At 41.1% G+C, this 21,034-nt stretch overlaps 2 protein-coding genes across 3 annotated transcripts in view; one reads left to right on the forward strand and one right to left on the reverse strand.

The window, feature by feature from the left end:
- The window catches only part of LOC142159791 (uncharacterized), a 1,176,369-nt gene that overhangs the window by 1,002,361 nt on the left and 152,974 nt on the right, over positions 1 to 21,034 (forward strand). The window lies entirely within an intron of this gene.
- Positions 1 to 21,034, reverse strand: part of LOC142160639 (uncharacterized) — an 81,116-nt gene that overhangs the window by 58,482 nt on the left and 1,600 nt on the right. The window contains exons 3-5 of the mRNA XM_075215502.1: positions 17,878 to 19,633; positions 6,496 to 6,694; positions 3,690 to 3,856 (exon numbers count right to left, since the gene is read on the reverse strand). Coding sequence (XP_075071603.1) covers positions 3,690 to 3,856; positions 6,496 to 6,694; positions 17,878 to 19,633 — 2,122 coding nt within the window. The remainder of the gene's footprint in view (positions 1 to 3,689; positions 3,857 to 6,495; positions 6,695 to 17,877; positions 19,634 to 21,034) is intronic.

Here is a 21,034-nt window from a genome sequence, read left to right on the forward strand (position 1 = left end):
ACATCACTTTCTCTTGTTCAGCTCACTGTTCCAGTGATTCCTCAGTTGCTGTTCAGTGTTACTCCTCCTCAGACATCACTTCCTCGTGTTCAGCTCGCTGTTCCAGTGATTCCTCAGTTGCTGTTTAGTGCTACTCATCCTCAGACATCACTTCCTCGTGTTCAGTTCACTGTTCCAGTGATTCCTCAGTTGCTGTTCAGTGCTACTCATCCTCAAACATCACTTTCTCTTGTTCAGCTCGCTGTTCCAGTGAATCCTCAGTTGCTGTTTAGTGCTACTCATCCACAGGTATCCTCTTTTCAAATCCATTTCGCTGCTTTACAGCATCTCCCTATAGAGTTCTCTTTAATCCTATATTCTCCATACAGGTCTCGTCTAACACTCTCCCAGAGGGCTGCGACCTGCGGGGCAGTGGTTGCAAAGCCCATACCAACCTGCAGGGATTCCTTGTGAACACAACCTGTCCAATTAGACTCTGTGCCTCTGGGTAGAGTAGTGTCGAGCTAGACAGGTCTGGGGATCCTATACTTCTGCCTAGAACCGTGACATCATTGTTCAGTGTCTTGCAATAAAACTTCATCCAAAGATATCGGTTTTGCAACACACAGAAGTGTTCCATCTGAAATTGGTGAATGGGTACTGCACGAACGGCCAGCCTGTCCCAGATACAGCAATCTGAACAGCTGGCCATGACCGGCGTCACCTTAGTCACTTAGGAATGAATACACCTTTTCTGCCACCACAAAGGATTTATATGGTGTCCTTACATTCACTAAAACTACTTATTAAGGTTTCACACTTAAATCACATATACATGTAGCATGAGCCTCCCTGGGCTTCATAAGTTCACAAAGAATCACGGAGAACACACTAGATTAAATTTATTTAATCTGAAAAATGTTTCCAAGGCTTAATTACAAAAAAGTTAATAAAAAGACATACAATATGTTACACTGTTTCAGAAAATAAAATAGGAAATAAAAGCAGAGTACTACTCACTAGGTAGACTTGATGTGTGTGAGGGAACACAATTGAAGAAGAGGGGGCATTTCAGTTTTGATAGACCCCCTCATTAAAATGCACAATCTGATGTCTAAAGTAGAAGATTTTAAACCTTTTTTCCACAGAGCCTTCACCCCCCACCTTTGGAGTTTTAGCTGTCAATAAGGACAGATTGATCTCCCAAATGTCACAGGGCTTTCGAAATGAGCTAGGGATGTCCTGAGATCGGAATGCTCACAAAACCTGATTTCTCACCTCTGCTCATTTTGCTTGGCTAGATGGTTTACAATTTTGGGGCTTCAAACTCCTCCAAGATCCTTATCTATCTGGCTAGTTTTGAAAGACTCTTTGTTAATTGCACAGGTTACCTAGGTCAATCAGCAAAGCATACTTTGAGAGGTTACATAAGATGTACACATTGTCTTGCATGAATTAAACAGAAAATAACAATCGGTCCTTAGATATACTACATAATCGTCACACCTCCCCCTAAACCTAGGGCACGAAGAACTGTGACTTCCGGTGCTGAATGGTGAAGCTATATTGCTGCAAAATTAAGCTCCATCTTAACAGCTTTCCATTATCCCCAGAAACTGTATTCAGCCAGCTTAGAGGATTATGGTCTGTGATAATGGCGAAATCCCGTCCATACAGGTAGGGCTGTAGCTTTATAAGTGCCCATACGATGACTAGACACTCTCGTTCAATGGTAGCATATGCCACCTCTCGGGGAAGTAATTTTCTACCTAGGAAAATGATAGGGTGCTCCTCCCCCTGCACTGTCACCTGGCTAAGGACAGTTCCTAGTCCATAGTTAGATGCGTCAGTTTGTACTATAAACCTCTGTTTAAAGTCTGGAGCTTGTAGCACAGGAAACTGGACCAGAGCAGATTTCAGAGCTGTAAATGCATTTTCACAATCCTCTGTCCAATTAACCACCTGGGGTAACTTCTTTTTTATTAAGTCAGTCAGAGGTTTGGCTAGGGTTCAATAATGGTGCACAAATTTTCGATAATACCCAGCTGTACCAAAGAAAGACGGGACCTACTTTTTCATGGTAGGGGTCGGCCACACTGTGATAGCCTCTACATTGCCTGGCTCTGGGCAGAGAGTACCTCCCCCTACACGATACCCCAAGTACTGCACTTCATGCATGCCAAGCTGGCACTTCTCTGGCTTGATAGTCAGACCTGCCTCAGTAATTGATCAGGTGCTCCTCCCAGGTCTGGCTGAACACAGCAATGTCATCAAGGTAGGCAATTGCATGTCCCTCCTGGCCCTCATGCAGGTCATTGACCAGGTGCTGGAAGGACGCAGAGGCATTTTTAATTCCAAAGGGCATTGCCAAAAACTCAAATAGCCCAAATTGGGTGATAAATGCGGACCTCTCACGTGCCTCGGGTGACAATGGGATTTGCCAGTACCCTCTACTGAGATCCATGATGGTGATGTAGTGTGCCTGGGCAAGCTGATCTAGTAGTTCATCTATCCTAGGAATAGGATAAGCATCAAACACTGTGGCGTCATTCAACCTCCTATAGTCTACACAGAACCGGGTGCCCCTACATTTCTTTGGGACCAGTACCACTGGGGCAGCCCAAGAACTGTGAGACTTTTGAATTATCCCTAACTGCAACATCTCGTCTGTTTCCATTTTCATTGCTTCTAGCACTTCCAGGGAAGTACAATATGCTGGCTGTCTGAGGGGGGTCTGGTTGCCTGTGTTTACATGATGTGTGACCAAGTGTGTTTTTCCAGGTTTCCTTGTAAAATGGGACTGATGGGACAGTAGTATGTCAGCTAGCTGTTCTAGCTGAGAGTCAGACAGTTCTTCACTGCAGTGGGCGTCTGCTAGGGAACCCTCCTCTCTAGCAACAGCTGCTAAATCTACCAATTGGTCAGACTCCTGATCGCTCTCAGGCAAGCTACATACAGCTAATACACAAGCTTCCCTGTCATGATAAACTTTGAGCATGTTGATGTGATATACCTTATGCCTCTTTTGGCCCTCATCCTTTGCCACTACATAATTGACATCATTAATGTGCTGCACTATGGTGTAGGGGCCCTCCCAGGCAGCCTGCAACTTGTTCTGCCACATAAAGATCAGAACCAAAACTTTTTGCTCTATCTGAAATATGCATTCTCTCGCATTGCGGTCATATCACAGCTTCTGTTTCTCCTGCGCAGCTTTCAGGTTGCTCTGTGCCATCCCCATTAAGGACTGCAATTTTACCCTGAACTGAACTACATAGTGTACCACTGACGTTTGTGGGGTAATCAGCTTCTCTTCCCACTCTTCCTAATCAAATCTAACGAGCCGCGCACCCCGCATCCATACAAGAGTTCAAAGGGTGAGACGCCAGTGGATTCCTGCAATACCTCGCAGTATGCAAGGAGGAGGTGCGGCAGGATCCTCTCCCAGTCTCTTCCCTGCCACTCCACAAAAGTTCTAAGCATTTGTTTTAGGGTGCTATTAAGGTGTTCACACAGCCCGTTGGCCAGCTGGTGATACGGGGAAGTAATTAAATGATTCACCTGCATCTTTTTACAAAGACTCTGCATGAGGTTAGACATGAACTGGGTACCTTGATCAGTTAACATTTCTTTTGGGAACCCCACAATTGAGAAAATATATATATAAGAGCAACTGCTACCTTGTTTTATCGAGTGGAGGAAAGAGCTACCGCTTCCTAGTAGCATAATCCACTGCAGTCAGAATGTACTCTTTCCCTGAGCTACTGGGAATGTCTAGAGGACCCACAATATCCACAGTAACCCATTCAAAGGGTTCTGATATGATGGTCAGGGGAATGAGACGGGCCCTCCCCACATCACCAGACTTCCCAACAACCTGGCACACATGGCATGAGCGACAATACTTAGCTATGTCAGTCACCATGCCAGGCAAGTAAAAATTATGTACCAAAAGAGCTTTAGTTCTGGCAACAGCCAAATGTCCTGCTAGGGGTGTCTCATGGGCTACTTTCAGCAACCCTTTCCTATAGCTTTGAGGTACAATTAGTTGCCTTGGAGCAATTACATCTGGATGCATACTCGTGATATTTTTCTCTCTGTACAAAAGGCCATTTTCCCCACATATTCTTTATTTTTCAGATAGGACTGACTGACCCTCCACCTCACTGCTGATAGACTGGGATCAGTGTGTTGTTCTGATTTGAAAGTGTCACTTCTGAGCTTAGTGTTGCATACAAATCACTGCCTGAATTTGCAGCTTCTATACTGAGGGTGGGGAGGGAGATTAGTTTCTACTGAACTTCTCTCCACACTTTACGGAGTAAATGCACAGCTCCTCTGTGCTGCTCTTCAGGTCACTATTGCTAGGACATTGAATACACCTTTACACTTTGGGTCACCTTCAGAACTGGGCACATGTAAATCGATTTGGCTACCTAAAACATTAGCAGACATGGTATCACATTTAGGCACTGATATGGAAAATCAATTCACACAAAATGGAAGTTGAATTAAAGCTGGTTATAAAATAGTAGTAGGATGCGTAAGAGTTAACGAGCTACAGTGCATATATATATATATATATATATATATACATATATGTGTATATATATATATATATATATATATATCTCTATACTGACAAATTAAGTTGTTTTTCTGCTTTTCAGACAGTGTTGCTTAAGGTGTATGGGGAAACAAATAAAATATATTACATAGAGTAACATATTTAAACTGAAATGTGCCCTCCGTTGTTCATGTCAGAAAACGGGGAAGCTGTGGTACAGTAAGTCAACGCCAGATAAGATGTGGCAAGGTCTACTTGGATTTATGCCTATATCTGGGGGATGAAGGGAGATGTTGAGATATCCTGATATGTGGAGTGATATTATTGGTCTAAAGTCTTATATGATGCTTTATCTACGTATTATTTTGTTCATTTAGGGCATAAAATGCTTCCAAAAGTAATATGAAATTACCATTGTTCTACATGAATTGAATGGTCTGTATTGCGCATACATAATAAATTGAGAATATTTTAAAAAGAGACTTTTTTTTTGGATTATTTCTTAAAACTGCCATAACAGGCACAATCTCACAGATTTTACTCTGATCAAATTCACAACCCAGGGGATTTAAAGTGTTAGTCTCTCCAACAAGAGCATTATCATCAAACACATTGGCACATAAGCTCTCCCTCTGCATCACAGGTACCTGCAACTCTACATGAGTGTTCTCAGCAGCACATGAGATTTCAATATTTTATGCTGGTCAGCAGAGTTCACCTGGGAACAAATAGTGTTAGTTTGCACCAGTCCATAAGAAATTACATCACTTTCATTTATGTAAGCAGCATGCATCCTTCCCAAATCACTCCCCAACAGTACCGTGGCAGGCAGATTGTCTAGTACCTCAATCTAGATACACTCTGGCTAGGGTTACTGCAGAATGTAGGCCCCCCACTCCTCGCACAGCAATAGTCCTCCCAGGAATAATGTTCTCTGGGCTCACTAGAGCTGGATATACAAGAGTCAGGTCTGCGCCAGAGTCTAACAACCCAAGTGCGACATGGTGTCCTACCTTAACCGCTTGCAGATTGTCTCTGGGGCATTCTTGGGGTCCTCCTGGACACAGGACAGCCGACACTGGCTTTCCGGCCAGGCCCCCCACAGGAGGAGTTCTTTTCTTATTTTTGGGACAATTGACACCGATGTGCTCCACTTCATCACATGAAAAACACCTGCGGCCAGTTGCCAAAACAGGTAACCCCCCCCCAAAAGGTTCAGCATCAGCTGGTTTGGTTGATGGGGAAGTCAGTGGTGATCCTCCAGGTTGCTTATCTTTCCACTTAGTTTGCCCTGGTGCTCCCCAACTCTTCGTTATAGGAGCCCTGGAAGTTGTGTACTTGTCGGCCAGGCTAGCAGCCACTTGCTCTGTCTTAGGGTCATGATCCACAACCCATTCCCTAACCTCAACTGGGCATAGTGTGAGGAACTGCTCCTGGAGAATAAGACCCTTTAGCTTATCATAGTCCAGTACCTGCAGTCCCTCAATCCATTGATGCATCATGGATGATAATTGCACTAACAGTCCGGCATAAGTATCAGAGGGACTGCGCCTTGAGAGTCTCTGAATTTCTGCAGGTAAGCCTCAGGAGTTATGTTGAAACAAAATAACAAAGCTTTCTTAATTGCAACATAATCCAGTCCAGTTCTTGGATAAGGTCTGCAAACGCTTCCAAAGCTTTCCCTCTCAGTCCAGGGGTTAAATAGCTGGCCCATTCACTGGGGTCCAGTTCAACCTGTCGGCAAGTCCTTTCAAATCCCCTCAGGAACGTAGCAAGGTCACCGTCCTTTTCCAACACAGGGAATTGGTTGTGCCTGGGTTTTTCCTACCCTGACCTCGGTCCGACTGGCTGTTTAACCTGGCTAGTTCCAGCTGGTGTTCGCGTTCGGCTCAACGCTCTGCAGCGGCAGCTCCCTGTCTGCACAGCGTTTTACAACCTGTTTGAGTCACAGGATCAGCAGCCTTCAGCTGTTTGAGAGCAGTATGAAGGTAACTGTCCAATGTAGACTCCCCACTTGGTTCAACAGAGGTATTTGTGGTAATGTCCAGTGCTGACTGATCTGAAGCAGAGGGGTTTTCACCACTGTCTCCTCCGGCTCTTAGTTTCTGATCAGCCTCCATAAGCGCTTGAATCAGTTTCTTTCGGTTCCTGCCGGGGACAACAACAAGTTCTTTTTCGACACACAAAGCCAAAAGCTTGTCCTTTTTCATCTGCTTATAGTCAGGGGTCATTCTGGACCTCATACTTCCACCAAATAAAAAATAGAAAAGGAAAACAAGAAAGGGGGGAACAGAAACTATTTGCGCAGTATGTCTTTTAAAATTTTGTAAGCCTCGAGGGTAATCTCTGGTCAATTAGGATGCTGATTCTCTCTAGAATCACACACCATTAATTCACTTAAGTTCTTATGATAAAAAGAAAAATATTATCAATCCCACCACTGCCACCAGTTTGTCATGAACGCCCAGCCTGTCCCAGATACAGCAATCTGAACAGCTGGCCGTGACTGGCGTCACCCTAGTCACTTAGGAATGAATACACCTTTTCTGCCACCACAAAGATTTATTATGGTGTCCTAACGATCACCAAAAACACTTAAATCACATATACATGTAGCATGAGCCTCCCTGGGCTTTGTAAATTTACAAAGAATCCTGGAGAACACACTAGATTAAATTTATTTAATCTGAAAAATGTTTCCAAGGCTTATTACAAAAAATTAACAACAATATATACAATATGTTGCACAAATGAGTTTCAAAAAATAAAATAGGAAATAAAATCAGAGAACTACTTACTAGGCAGACTTGATATGTGTGAGGGAACACAATTGAAGAAGATAGGACATATCAGTCTTGATAGACGCCCTCATTAAAATGCACAATCTGATGTCTAAAGCAGAAGTATTTAAATCTTTTTTTCCATGTGATGTTAAATACTTTTGTGTCAAAAAGGACAAAAGTATTATTGGAGTGATACCTTTATTGGCTAACCCCAAAAAATATTATACACATTCAGGTGTAAGATTGAGTCCTTTAGTCAATGACTGGAATGTTCTTATCGGCTTGAATTATCATATTTTTATCTCCTTGTCATTTTTAAAAAGACCTTTCAGTATTAGGACTTTTAAATCTGTCATACTGTGTCCTTGTCCAGAGAAGTGTTTACCCACGGGGGTGTCCAGAGTCTTCTTTATTGTGTGTCTGTGTAAATTCATCCTGGATTGCAGTTAATTCCCTCAGGGTACCTTATACACTGTATCATGTACACCACATTGTAGGATGTACATAAGAAAGTGTCAGTGATTTTATATTCCCGTTGTGTGTTGGGTATGCGGACTTTGTTTGCTGGTAGGACATGGGTGCAGGTTTTGAATTTTTTGTTTTTGCAAGGGAAGGTGCCAGTCTCTGATGGTGATGGGAGGGCACTTCTAATGAGGAGATTTCTTAAGTTGGGAGGCTGGTTGTATGAAAGGAGAGGTAAATCTGGGAATATTTCCTTCAGTCTATTGTCTTTCTGAAATATGGGTTGAAGGTCAGCAGCAATTCTCCACAAGATGTTAATGTGGGGATTGTAAATGTCCACTAGGGGCACCCTGCTGTTAACCTCCTTCTGTTTGTAATCCAGGAGGCTACTCCTTGGGATCCTTGTGGCTCTGTGCATCTGTTCATCTATAACTATTGGATGGTATCCTTGTTGTAGGAATGTATTTCTCAGTGATAACAGGTGTTGTTTTCTGTCTTCACTGTCTGAACAAATCTGAATGTATCTCAGAGCTTGGCTGTAAATGATGGACTTTTTTATGTGTCCTGGGTGAAAGCTGTTCCATCTCAGATGTGCTGGGCGGCCTGTAGGTTTATGATAGACTGATGTTTGTAAAGTATTGTTTTTATTGTATAGGGTCATGTTCCGGAAATGTATCTGAGATCGTGAGTAGTTGAGAGTGAATCTGATGGTTGGGTGAAATTTGTTGAAGTTTGTTGTAATTGAGAGATCTTTAAGACATCAATTTCCTGAAATCTAGCTGTGTTTATTAGGTTTGAAAAAAATTATATTATTAACCTTTTTGTTATATTGTACAAGCATTGCATGAAGTATATCAAAAAGTAAAAGTGTCTTTAAAATAGATACCCATATACAAATATATAGTGGTTCACAGTTAAATGCCCTGATATACAGTTATGTCAGATACACTTAAAATATATATATATTGATTAAAATAATCGTACAGATGTAAAATTAATGTAGTATCATGATTCGCATAAAATAGCCTATTTTTCATAATGAAGGAAAATATAAAGTTTTGAGTTCGTGAAACTCCAATGTCTCATTGCTTTGATGTTTATCTGTCGCGCTATATTACTGAAGACCCCTTTGTCTAAAAAACAAGACATCAAATACATTTTAGCTTATTCTAATAATGCTAAACATATAATAGATGGAACAAGTGTGGATACACATAATAACTAATTTATATATCTATTGTCAAACTGCTACTGTGCATAACATGTCTTTAATAATGTTAGCATTAAAATATATTACTCGGTTTGATGAACTTCACTTTAAGTAAATATAAAGTTAGTACAAGCATCCAACAAACATAATGGATAACAAAAGAGAACTTTCACATTACATTGTATACCCTTAATTTCTATCACTATAAAATATTCTTTTGATTGACAAACCGCATTAGAAGTTTTACAGTTTTTATTCCAGGCGCTAATTAACAGCACACTTGTTAGTCTGGAAAACCAAACTTTCACCCAAAATTACGTTAAATATTAAATAATTAGGTTTTAGTAGCAGAATTTCATTGCACGTGTATGTCGAAAAATCTATCTTTATTATTTAGTATTTGGATTAGGATACAAGTAACGCGCTATTCATTGTTTTTCACTTTGTCAAGCAAAACAACTTTGCTGCCCTTTGTCTGCAGAACCACACTTCAAATCAGAATAGTTTAAACACATTTTCTTGAATACAAATTAAATTAAATAGATTTTGTTACATACTCAATATTATAACAGCGCATATCGAAAATATACGTCATGTCACCCTACAAATATATTAAAAATAAAAAATCTTACATGAATTACATATAATGTAAATTTGTAATTTTATTAACTTTACTTAGTCTGTGTAAAGTATGAATTTAAATGTATTCATTATTTCATTAAGTTCATGTTATAAATAAATGGTATTTAGTTGCGACATATGTTAATGAGACAAGGCTAACATTGTTTTATTTTGGCATTAATTATTATACTTGCTTAATTCCCATTGGACAATGCTTTCCATATGTCTTTGCACAACCTAGCTAATTGTTCATTACTTTTTGGTGAAATTCTGGAGAAATCCTAAAATCATTGTGATTGTATTGAGCTATTGGATGAATCCTTTTTGATTCTGAATCTATTCAAAGTTTTTGAGAATTGAATCTTGGTCATTTGCGAATATAGCCTGTGGATACATCTTTTTTTCTTTATATTCTACAAAAACAAGTATATTTGGATAATAATGGCAGAAGAATCTTGTCTCCTTGTCCCTTCTCAAAAGCAAACTTTCATCTTAATGTCAACAGATATTTGTTGAGACAACAAGGAGAAAGATGTTACTGGAATTGCACAGATAGAGATTCTGGAATGTGTAGATCCTATGCCATCACAAGAATTTGTCCCTAGCCGAGAACTGGTCTCACACAATGAGCATAATCATCCACCTAAGGCAGAAAAAAATGGATGTGGCAAATGCAAGGGCACAGATCAGAGAACTTGTGAGAAGTACATTGGAGATACCAGCCCAAATTATCCAGCAGGTAACCAGCGAGATGCCTTCACCAGCACTAATTTTATGCCTAATCGTGATGCTCTAAGACAAGTCGTGAAGAGGGTGAGACTACATGATATGCCGGCACAGCTCACGTCCCTAAAGAAAATCCATGTGCCAGAGAATATAAGAGAGATCAATGGAGTGAAATTTCTTGGCAGAGATAGCACGTTTGTAGGTGAAAGAATTTTATTGTTTGCAACTCCCGAAAATTTAAGAAAACCTAATGAAGCAACAAATTGGGTCATGGAAGAAACAAGTCCAACATTATTCAAGAAAATATACACCATCCATGCTAAGGTCGGAACCAATGCAGATAACAGACATTTTTTGGTTATATTGGTCTATGGCTTACTTTGTGCTTTAAGCAAAAGCCAGGAACGTTTTGAAAGATTCTTACAAGACCTGCAGGAGTATGCATTGGAATATAATCTCGAGCTTGCTCCACTGTACATTCTGACTGATTTTGAAATAGCTGCCATTAATGCCACACAGAGAGAATTTAGAGGCAACCATCATAAGTGTTGTTTGTTTCACTTGGCGCAGAGCATTTGGAGAAGCATACAGTCTACTGGATTAGTCCATGAATATGGCCGTGGGACAAATTTTGTTGTAAAAAGGAGACATTTACAAACACTTGCATTTCTTCCAGCAAGTGAAATTCCAGTCGCTTTTGAGGGATTGAAAAACCATTTCCCGAATAATGCAGGACAAGCAATAACATACTTTCAGGAGAACTGTGTCCTTGGGAGACGTGGGGAAAGAACACGGAGTCAGTCTTTAAGAATAGCACCTTTGTTTCTGTTCATGACAACAATACACTTGGAATACCAAGAACCTAAAATAAATTGGAAGGTTGGCACAGACGTTGGAATAGTATTCTTGAGCAAAAGAAATTGGGAGCATACAACATAAGTACCTATTTCATCAAGGAGCAGACTCTGACCATAGCCCAAATGGAAAAAATTAAAGGAAACTTTACCAGGACTCTCCAAAAAGACCAAAAAAGAAGAGAACGTGCCTTGCGGACTTGCATAAGTCAGAGAGCAACTGTTGACCTCATGTCATTTTTTACTTTGTATAGTTAACATCCATTTTTTCATTCCCTCAATTTCACCATCAATTTGACTGCATATTACTGTTTTGCACATATATAAGAGTATTCAGGCTTCAATGGATTAGAACAGACCTGTCCAACCTGCGGCCCTCCAGGTGTTGTGAAACTATAAGTCCCAGCATGCTCTTCCAGCTATCAACTGGTTGTCTACCGGCAAAGCATGCTGGGCTTGTAGTTTCACAACACCTGGAGGGCCGCAGGTTGGACAGGCCTGCATTAGATAGATAGGCATTTGCTGTCATTTGTTTTGAAGTCCACTCTGGATCAATACACCATTTACACTTGATGTGGGGTGAAATGCGTTGAAGGCTATATTACACTCACATGCTTATTGGATTCAATTTTATCTACGAGGAATATCATTATTTCGCCTCCACTGGTTCATCGTAGAATGCAAGATACTGTATGTGTTCCATTATCTGAAGTGGAACACAATGGGAAATACATTAGCACGCTATCGGACGGCAGTGTGCCGCAACTACTAGGAATTTGACTGTACTATGGAATCACTGTTATTTTAAGTGACCCTACACTGCAGAAATGATCGCCAAGAACACATTAATAGCGTGAGTACTGCTACGGTTTTTGTACATGCGCTATATTGGGCTTTATTTTTTATATTTTTTTATCGACATTCCTACACTTATTTTCCAGTGGGGATGTGAATGTGACATTTCCTTCAACAGAGTTGGATTGAGAATTACAGAAAGCTGTTTGTTTTATAAGGACCTTTTATTAGGATTTTTTCTGGATGATAATAGATTTTAGTAGAATTTACTTGGAAACCTATTATATTGACATACATCAGTAAGTTTTATATTGTGTGTTTTAACAGCATTGGAGGATTTATATTAGAGGTTGTTAGACCAAGCTGGAAATATCCACCGTCGATTCATGTATACCTATTTAGGATAGTATGATTCAGATAGTTTGCAAATTTTATGCCATTTATGTGCGCCGTGGGATTATTTTGTTTTAATTTATGTCTTTTGGGGAATTTTCAGTAATTCATCTCCCACATTGCCACACTGGCAGCCCTATTTACATATTTCAGAGCAGCGCCGTTTTTCCTAAACCAAATCTATTTTAAATGTGTCTGCTTTATCTGCTGCCTCTGCACCAGCCAAATTTAGTACAGTATACGCTTGTCCCTTTTTGGACTTCTCAGATAGCCCAGCGGTGGAGTATACTTTCCATTCCTTCCTGAACTGGAGCCAGCTGTCAGCGATGTTTTCATCAAACATAAGAGGGTTAATAAGGTGGAGACCTTGAGCCATGTATCCCACTTCTGACACCATGTAGATGTGGGTGTAGAAAGACTGGAGCTACAACTCTCAGGAGTGAAACATAAATTGTTTCCTCAGCAAAACATATATAACTATAATGCAGAACAGAGAACAGGAACTTTCCAGCATGCCTAGCCAGTGACCTCACTTCCTGCCAGGCTCTGGCAGGTCATACATTTACACAAGTACCTTTGACAAAGATCCAGTCACCAGGTTGGATGTTATGGGCCGAGTTTGTGATGGCTGGAACCTGGGAGATTTAACTCTTTCCTGTAAATGACTAATGGTCTGTGTAAAATGTTGGCAATAATGCCCTAGGTTACTTGTCACAAAATGCATTGTTGGCCCGCTTAGATCCAAAGTTGTAAACATGTGGGAAGACAATTAAAGGGTTACTGGTTTAAATAATAGAACTTGCAGTGGTAAGGTTAATGTAATCTTTATAATAGTGTGCATCACTGGTAGAGTCATTTTTTCTTTTGTGTGTAATTTAAACCTCTGAAGGATAGATGCATCCATTTTCTGCTACTTCAGAGGTGTCAAGTTGCACAATGCATTGTTTGGTCCATATATGTTGTCACAAAACGAGTTTGATATTCCCTTTACCAGCCTGTCCCTCATTCCTCACAAAATGTGGATCATAACAACATGTACTTTTTATGGCCGTTTTTGTTCCCCAGCTCACCAGAGTACAAATGCAGTGTGTAATTACATGTGGATAAGGGGCCATTGTACTTTTTCATTATATGTTACTCATTATTAAAACAAATGTATATTGTTTATTGTATCTTGCTAAAATTAGAGTGCAGCTGTTATTCATGGTTTTCAAACTGAAGCCAGATAGGTTATGGGTAAGGATCAGGTTGTGTGTAGGATACAGGTGAGGGGGCTGTAGCTGTATTCATTCTCCCCTTCCTTTCTCTACAGGACGTCTGATTCAGCTGAAAGCTAGGTCTGGCTGAAAAGCTTGGAAGGTGTTAATACTGGGAGTGTCATTTAATCATTTTGGCATTGCTCCTTAATTAACCTGAGTATGTCTCCATTGTCTCAGGTTGCAGACACTTTGTAATCAGCCCAGCAGGGGACCAAGGGATGTATTGAGATGAGAAGGGCCAGCTCTATAACAGCCCGTTAACAGACAGCCATTCTCAGAGGATCCCACTATCTAAGGCCACCCCTGACCCAGCCCCTGGGGGATGGGAAAACTACAGAGTATAGAGTGAGACACAGGAGGGGGGTTGTGCTGTCTTGGATGTGATCCTTGGAAGAACTCCAGCGTTGAGGTCTAGATTTCTGCTGAACTGAGCTGATATATTTGCAGCTCAGAAGAACTCCATGGGTCTTGGATTCTGCAAATGAGGACACCTAGGTGACTGACTATAGGTACCTTAAATGGTACTGGATAGGCTTCTCTGTGTGAAGTGGGCCAGATAAACCCAGTATCCTCACATATGCTCACTAAGTGAAGATAAGCAGAGGGGTATAAACTACATTGTTCTGCTGTGTCTGTGAGGATTCACAACACTAGTTCCAGATGAAAACTGTCATATAACTATTCAATATGACAGCTACAACACCTTCTCTCAATTCCTATAATCAGCACACTGCTAAGAACAGCAATCTAGTTAGTCCCCCCACCTGGACCACTGTACAGCTTTATCCACCCTGCAATCAGCTCTTCAGTGAAAAGGTCAAGTTAATCAGAACAATTTATCCCACCTGTTTCTAGCCTTTATAAAGTCCTGCAGTTCTAACAAAACTTGGCCCAAGGAAAGTTTTATTTTGGATTTCCCCGCTTGTGTTTTTAAGAAAACTTGTTTTGGTGACTGTACCACTCTGTTCTACTTTCTTCAATCCGTTGACTTTGCCTTCATTTATCACTATTCTAGCTAATACAATTCTTTGACTTCAACTTGTACCTCACTACCAGTTCTCTCAGGACGAAGAGGCTTGACCAGACTTGGTGTGTCTCTTACAGCTACTCCAGCCAAAGATCCTTTAGTGGGAGCTACCAGCAATGTGGCATTCTGTTCAGCTCTACTATCTTTGATGATTGCACTAAATGAATAATTCTTAAAGAAATAGAATATACAGATACTGTAGTGGTGCTATATAAATAACTAGTGATGATGATATTATCAGTATACATTCTGTATTTATTATCTTTTATTTATAAGGCACGACAAAAAGTCCGTAGCGTCGTACATGACATATACAGAAACATTACATGATACATGCAGAACAAAAGGCCAGACATACTGAATGAATAAATATACAGGTAACATGGTAATGCAGATCAAATTATTTATGGGACAGTGAGTGAGAGTGATGGTAGTAACCAGTGTGAAGTAGGCCCAAACGTAAGAAAACAGGGCTAGGGAAGCAGGCCAAAAGGTAGAAAGGGTGTTGGAAAATTAGAAGGAGAACACAAGGAAAAGGGGCCCTTCTCGAGAGTTTACATCCTGAAAAGGGGAAGACACAAATAGGGCGGCATCAATTAGGGGAGTGGGGGTGGAAGGTAGGAAGAAGACGGATAGGCTTCAATGAATGAGTCTTAAGGGCACGGTTGAGGCCTTTTAGAGTGGAGGCTAACCTGATGGGGGTATGGGAGACTGTTCCACAGCTGGGAAAGTCCTGGAGCTGGGAGAGGGAAGAGGTAATTAGTGAAGTAGTGAAGCAGTGGTCATTGGAAGAGAGGAGGGGGTGGCAAGGAGTGTAGGTATAAATGAGGTTGGAGACCAAGGGGGGGGATTGATTGAGAGCTTTGAAGGTGAGGCTGAGGAGTTTAAATTATATTCTGTAGGCCATGGGGAGCCAATGTAGCGACTGGCGGAGGGGGAGAGCAGAGATAGATTGGCAGGAGAGAAAAATAAAGCAAGCAGCAGCATTGAGGATAGACTTAAGAGGGGCACGGTGAAAGTCAGGTAGGACAGAGAGTATATTACAGTAGTTAAGTTGAGAGATTACAAGACAGGGAATAAGAGTTTTATTAGCTTCCGTGGTGAGAAAAGGACATATCTTGAATATATTCCGAGGTGGAAGTGGAAGTATTTTGAGAGAGGTGGATGACCCCAAGGTATCAGACTTGAGGGACAGAAAGGAGGGTAGTATTATTAACAGAAACTGAGAGGGTGGGCAGGTGGGAGAGCCTTGGAAGAGGGAAAGACGATTAGTTCCAGTTTTGAACTAATGAATTTAAGAAAACGCTGGGACATCCAAGAAAAGATGGCCGAGAAAGAGCGGAGGACACGAAACATAGGGGAGAGGGAATGAAAGATAGATTTGGGTATCATCAGCATAGAGGTGGTACTGGAGGTCAAAGGAGTGGATGAGGATGCCAAGTGAGGAGGTGTAGTGGGAGAAGAGTAGGGGGTTAGAATGGAACCTTGGGGAACAATGACAGGTAAGGAAAGAGGGGTATGTGGAGTCGTGTACAGACTGAAAAGGAGTGGTTGGTGAGGTCAGAGGAAAACCAGGAGAAGACAGTGTTACAGAGGCCTATATATTTGAGAGTTTGCAAAAGGAGGGAATGCTCAACAGTATCGACGGCAGCAGAGAGGTCGAGAAAGATAAGGAGGGAGAAGTGCCCTTTAGATTTGGTGAGAAAAGGTCATAGAGGCCTTAATGAGGGCAGTTTCGATAGAGTGGAGTGTGTGAAAATGGGATTGGAGTAGGTCAAGAAGTGAGTGAGAAGAGAGAAAGGAGGCGAGATAGTTGCAGAAAACCCATTCAAGATGTTTGGAGGCAAAAGAAAGAGGGAGATAGAGCAGTAATTAGAGAGCGAGGCAGGAACAAGAGAGTATAGGGAAGACAAGAGCATGTTTAAAGAAAAACGGGGGGGGGGGGGGGGGTCCTGTGGGCAGGTGGAAGGGGGTGATGAGAGAAGGTGAAGTCCAGATACCAGAGTAAAGGAGGGTGGGCTAGGAAGTGTGAGTGACAATGAGGAGAGGAGGGTGGACCTGGTGGGGCAAAAAGGGACTGCTGGGAGATATCTTGACATATTGGCTCAATATTGGAGGTGAAATGGGTAGCAAAGTCGATAGCAGAGAGCGAGTAGAGGAAGGGGACAGGAAGGAGTTGTAGGTCGCAAAAAGGAGACAGGGGTTGGAGGATTTAGAGCCTTAAAAAAGGATTGTTTAGGGAGTGATAGGGCCGAACTGTAAGTGGCGAGTATGAACTTGAAGTGAAGGAAGCCAGCATGAGTAAGTGACTTTCTCCAGAGCCATTCTGCTCTATGGGAGCAATTTTGATGATAGCAGGTAAGTTTGGAGTGATACTGTTGAGGCAGTGACCAATGAAGCTTGATGGTGAGGCTTGAAAGGAGAAAGGTCTGCTGGTTTTTCTATAGAGATGAGGGAGGGAGGAAATATCAGAGGATATACAGTTAGGGAGCCACGTGGTGAACTGATCAAGGATTGAGAGATGGGACCAGGAAGATAGTAGATAACGATAACACGGAGGTGGACTGGGTAGAAGAGGTGGATGGAGTATACCTGAAATGAGAAAGGGAAGAACCTGGAAAGAGCAGCAGGGTAAGAGAATACCAGCGCCACCACCTTGTCGGGCCCTAGGTCTGGGAGAAGGACAAGCTCCCGAAAGAGAGCAGCAGGAGAGGTTGTGTCCACAGGGGTTAGCCAGGTTTCAGTGATGGTAAGCAGGATGATTGATCTAGAGATAAAGAGATCAAGGATACAGACCAATTTGTTACACACTGACCTTACATTCCAGAGACCACAGGATAGAGGAGAGATGTGGATGCGGTTGTTGCAGTTGCTGGACTGCAAGTGTGTATGATATTGAACGAGGGGCAAGACTAGGATAGGGGGTTGGATTTGGATGAGAAACAGAAGGGGACCCGTCAGCTGGTAGGGGATGGGATGAAAGGAAGCAACATGTGGGAGAGAAGTGGAGATGGGGCTGACCTTGATGGGCATGGATGGGAGAGGCAGGAGAAAGAAGGAGTGATGCGAGGAAATAGATTTCCAAGGCAGAAGAAGAGAGAGGGAGTAGGGTAGGAACGCGCCTATTTGTGAGATTTATAAGTATAAAAGTCACATCTTTTACACTGTTTACAGTACTGGTGCAACCCGTTTCATATATATCAGCTCATTGAAATTGCTTTTGTGTGCATTATCTGATGTTTTAGGAGAGATAGTCTTTGTGTAAAACTATTTCCACATTCAGAACAAGAAAATGGCTTCTCACCTGTGTGAATTCTTTGATGTTTAGTGAGATCTGATTTATATGTAAAACATCTCCCACATTCAGAACATGGAAATTGTTTCCCACCCGTATGAGTTATGCGATGTCTAACAAGACTTCTCTTATCTGAAAAGCATTTCCCACACTCAGAACATGGAAATGGTTTCTCACCTGTGTGAATTCTCTGATGGTTAACAAGATTGAATTTAACTGTAAAACATTTCCCACATTCAGAACATGGAAATGGTTTCTCACCTGTATGAGTTATGTGGTGTCTAACAAGACTTCTGTTATCTGAAAAGCATTTCCCACACTCAGAACATGAAAACAGATTCTCACCTGTGTGAATTCTCTGATGTTTAGTGAGATCTGATTTATATGTAAAGCATTTCCCACACTCAGAACATGGAAATGGATTCTCACCTGTGTGAATTCTCTGATGTTTAGTGAGATCTGATTTATATGTAAAACATTTCCCACACTCAGAACATGGAAATGGTTTCTCACCTGTATGAGTTATGTGGTGTCTAACAAGACTGGTGCTATCTGAAAAGCATTTCCCACAATCAGAACATAGAAATGGTTTCTCACCTATGTGAATTCTCTGATGGTTAACAAGACTGCTTTTATACATAAACCATTTCCCACATTCAGAACATGGAAATGGTTTCTCACCTGTATGAGTTATGTGGTGTCTAGCAAGACTTGTCTTATCTGGAAAGCAATTCCCACACTCAGAACATAGAAATGGTTTCTCACCTGTGTGAAATCTCTGATGTTTAACAAGATTGAATTTAGATGTAAAACATTTCCCACATTCAGGACATGGAAATGGTTTCTCACCTGTATGAGTTATGTGATGTCTAACAAGACTTCTGTTATCTGAAAAGCATTTCCCACACTCAGAACATGGAAATGGTTTCTCACCTGTGTGAATTCTCTGATGGCTAACAAGTCTGGATTTAACCGTAAACCATTTTTCACACTCAGTACATGGAAATAGATTCTCACCTGTATGAATTGTCTCATGTGTAGTGAGATCTGATTTATATTTAAAACATTTCCCACACTCAGAACATGAAAATGGTTTCTCACCTGTGTGAATTCTCTGATGGTTAACAAGACTGGATTTAGATGTAAAACATTTCCCACATTCAGAACATGGAAATGGTTTCGCACCTGTATGACTTATGCGGTGTCTAACAAGACTTCTGTTATCTGAAAAGCATTTCCCACACTCAGAACATGGAAATGGTTTATCACCTGTGTGAATTCTCTGATGGTTTACAAGACTAGATTTAACTGTAAACCGTTTTCCACACTGAGAACATGGAAATGGTTTTTCACCTGTGTGAAGTCTCTGATGGTTAACAAGTCTGGATTTAACTGTAAACCGTTTTCCACATTCAGAACATGGAAATATTGTATCGCCATTATGAGGTGTTTTAGGTGTAGCAATATCTGAGTGATTAGGAAAACATGCTTCATGATTAGAGGAATCAGGTGATATATGTGCACTGTGAAGCAATTGATGTATATTTGGAGTAATGGGTTTTCCTCCTCGAAAATCTTCTATGATGTTGTTATCTTCTATTTTATAACCTGGAGACGAAACGAGATATCCCTCTGAGGTATTCCAGCTTTTCTGTCCATCTGCTGGAAATAAAATGATGTTTGGAAATAGACATGGAATAGACCATTTTCATACATTGTAACTTCAAAATGTTCAATTGTTTAATTTCTACTTGCAAAGAAGACTTCATTACAATTCTAAATGTACAAATGTGATGATACCAGGATGTTAGTGTAGGAACCCAGAGGAAAATCCTGGTATCTAGGGGTTCAGGATCACACAGTCAAAGAAAATGTGTGGATACAACTGTACCTTTTTAACAGATAACTGTAAACAATAGCTGAAATATATCAAACAATACTTTAAATAACATCCAGTGCTCACCTACCTGCAATCATCACCCAGTGACACCCTGTGTTCAATAACCCCAAATCGTTTATAAAGAAAATGGGTTTTCTTTACCAGACTAGGTTATAGGGAAATAATTATGTCTGTGATTAATAGAATAAACCAGGCAGTGCAAACAAATCTGCAAGTCCAAGAGAAGCTTGTAATCAAATAACCACAATACTCCCAGGCAAAAATCCTAAGCATAACGATAGGAGCCGCGAATCCAACGCCAATAGTGTTTCGAAGCAAATGACACACACACACACGTTTCTCCTTCAGGTTTTTTTTAAAGGGTCACAATTTCACACACTGGAAAGCCCATCCCCGCAGAGGGGATGGAGATAGGAGGAGAAAGCCGTCATCCCCTCATGGTTTTCCAACCTGCTGTTTTGGAACCTAGGAGTCTGACAATTCCAGGGAGAACAATAGGTACTCAAACCAGTTGCTGATTGACTTAATCCTGGTTATGTAAGACAGCCTCCATGTTTTAACCTCTTCTAAGCATTTGTGATGTCAGAAGGATGCCAGAAGCTGATTGTTTCCTGTTTGTAAGAGGGGGTGATGCCTTGGTCAGGAAACAGTACATCCACCATGTTGTAATCCAATATATTCAGATAAATGCATGTAAACCACCTGGCTTTGTTTAAGAATACTATGGGTAAAATTATTTCCATTTTGATAGTTTTTTCCCCCAAAGTTAGACTGTATAGCAAATGAGGGTAATAAATTAAAACAAACCAATGTTCAACCAACACAAGCATCTTATCATCCTAAGTGTTTAAAATGACAGATGAGGAAGATGATGACTGTCAGACCCATCTTGTCACAACATACAGCAATTATACAGATAAAACATTGGCTTAAAATATAACACATTACCAACCACATTGCATAGACCCAGCCACAGGGACATACAGATTGCACAGTCACATATGACAATGCAAAAATGCAGAGTTTGGGGTGTAATATTTCCCAAGCGCACACATGGACCAGCCCGTATCATAGGACAGGGAGCCTCATTAGCCAGTGACATTGTCCAACCACAATGCTCATACAGACACTGCCCACACACAAACGTTGGAGCTCTGGTAGAG

The sequence above is a fragment of the Mixophyes fleayi genome, chromosome 6 (genome assembly GCF_038048845.1).
Source record: "Mixophyes fleayi isolate aMixFle1 chromosome 6, aMixFle1.hap1, whole genome shotgun sequence".
In the NCBI taxonomy this organism is placed as follows: Eukaryota; Metazoa; Chordata; class Amphibia; order Anura; family Limnodynastidae; genus Mixophyes; species Mixophyes fleayi.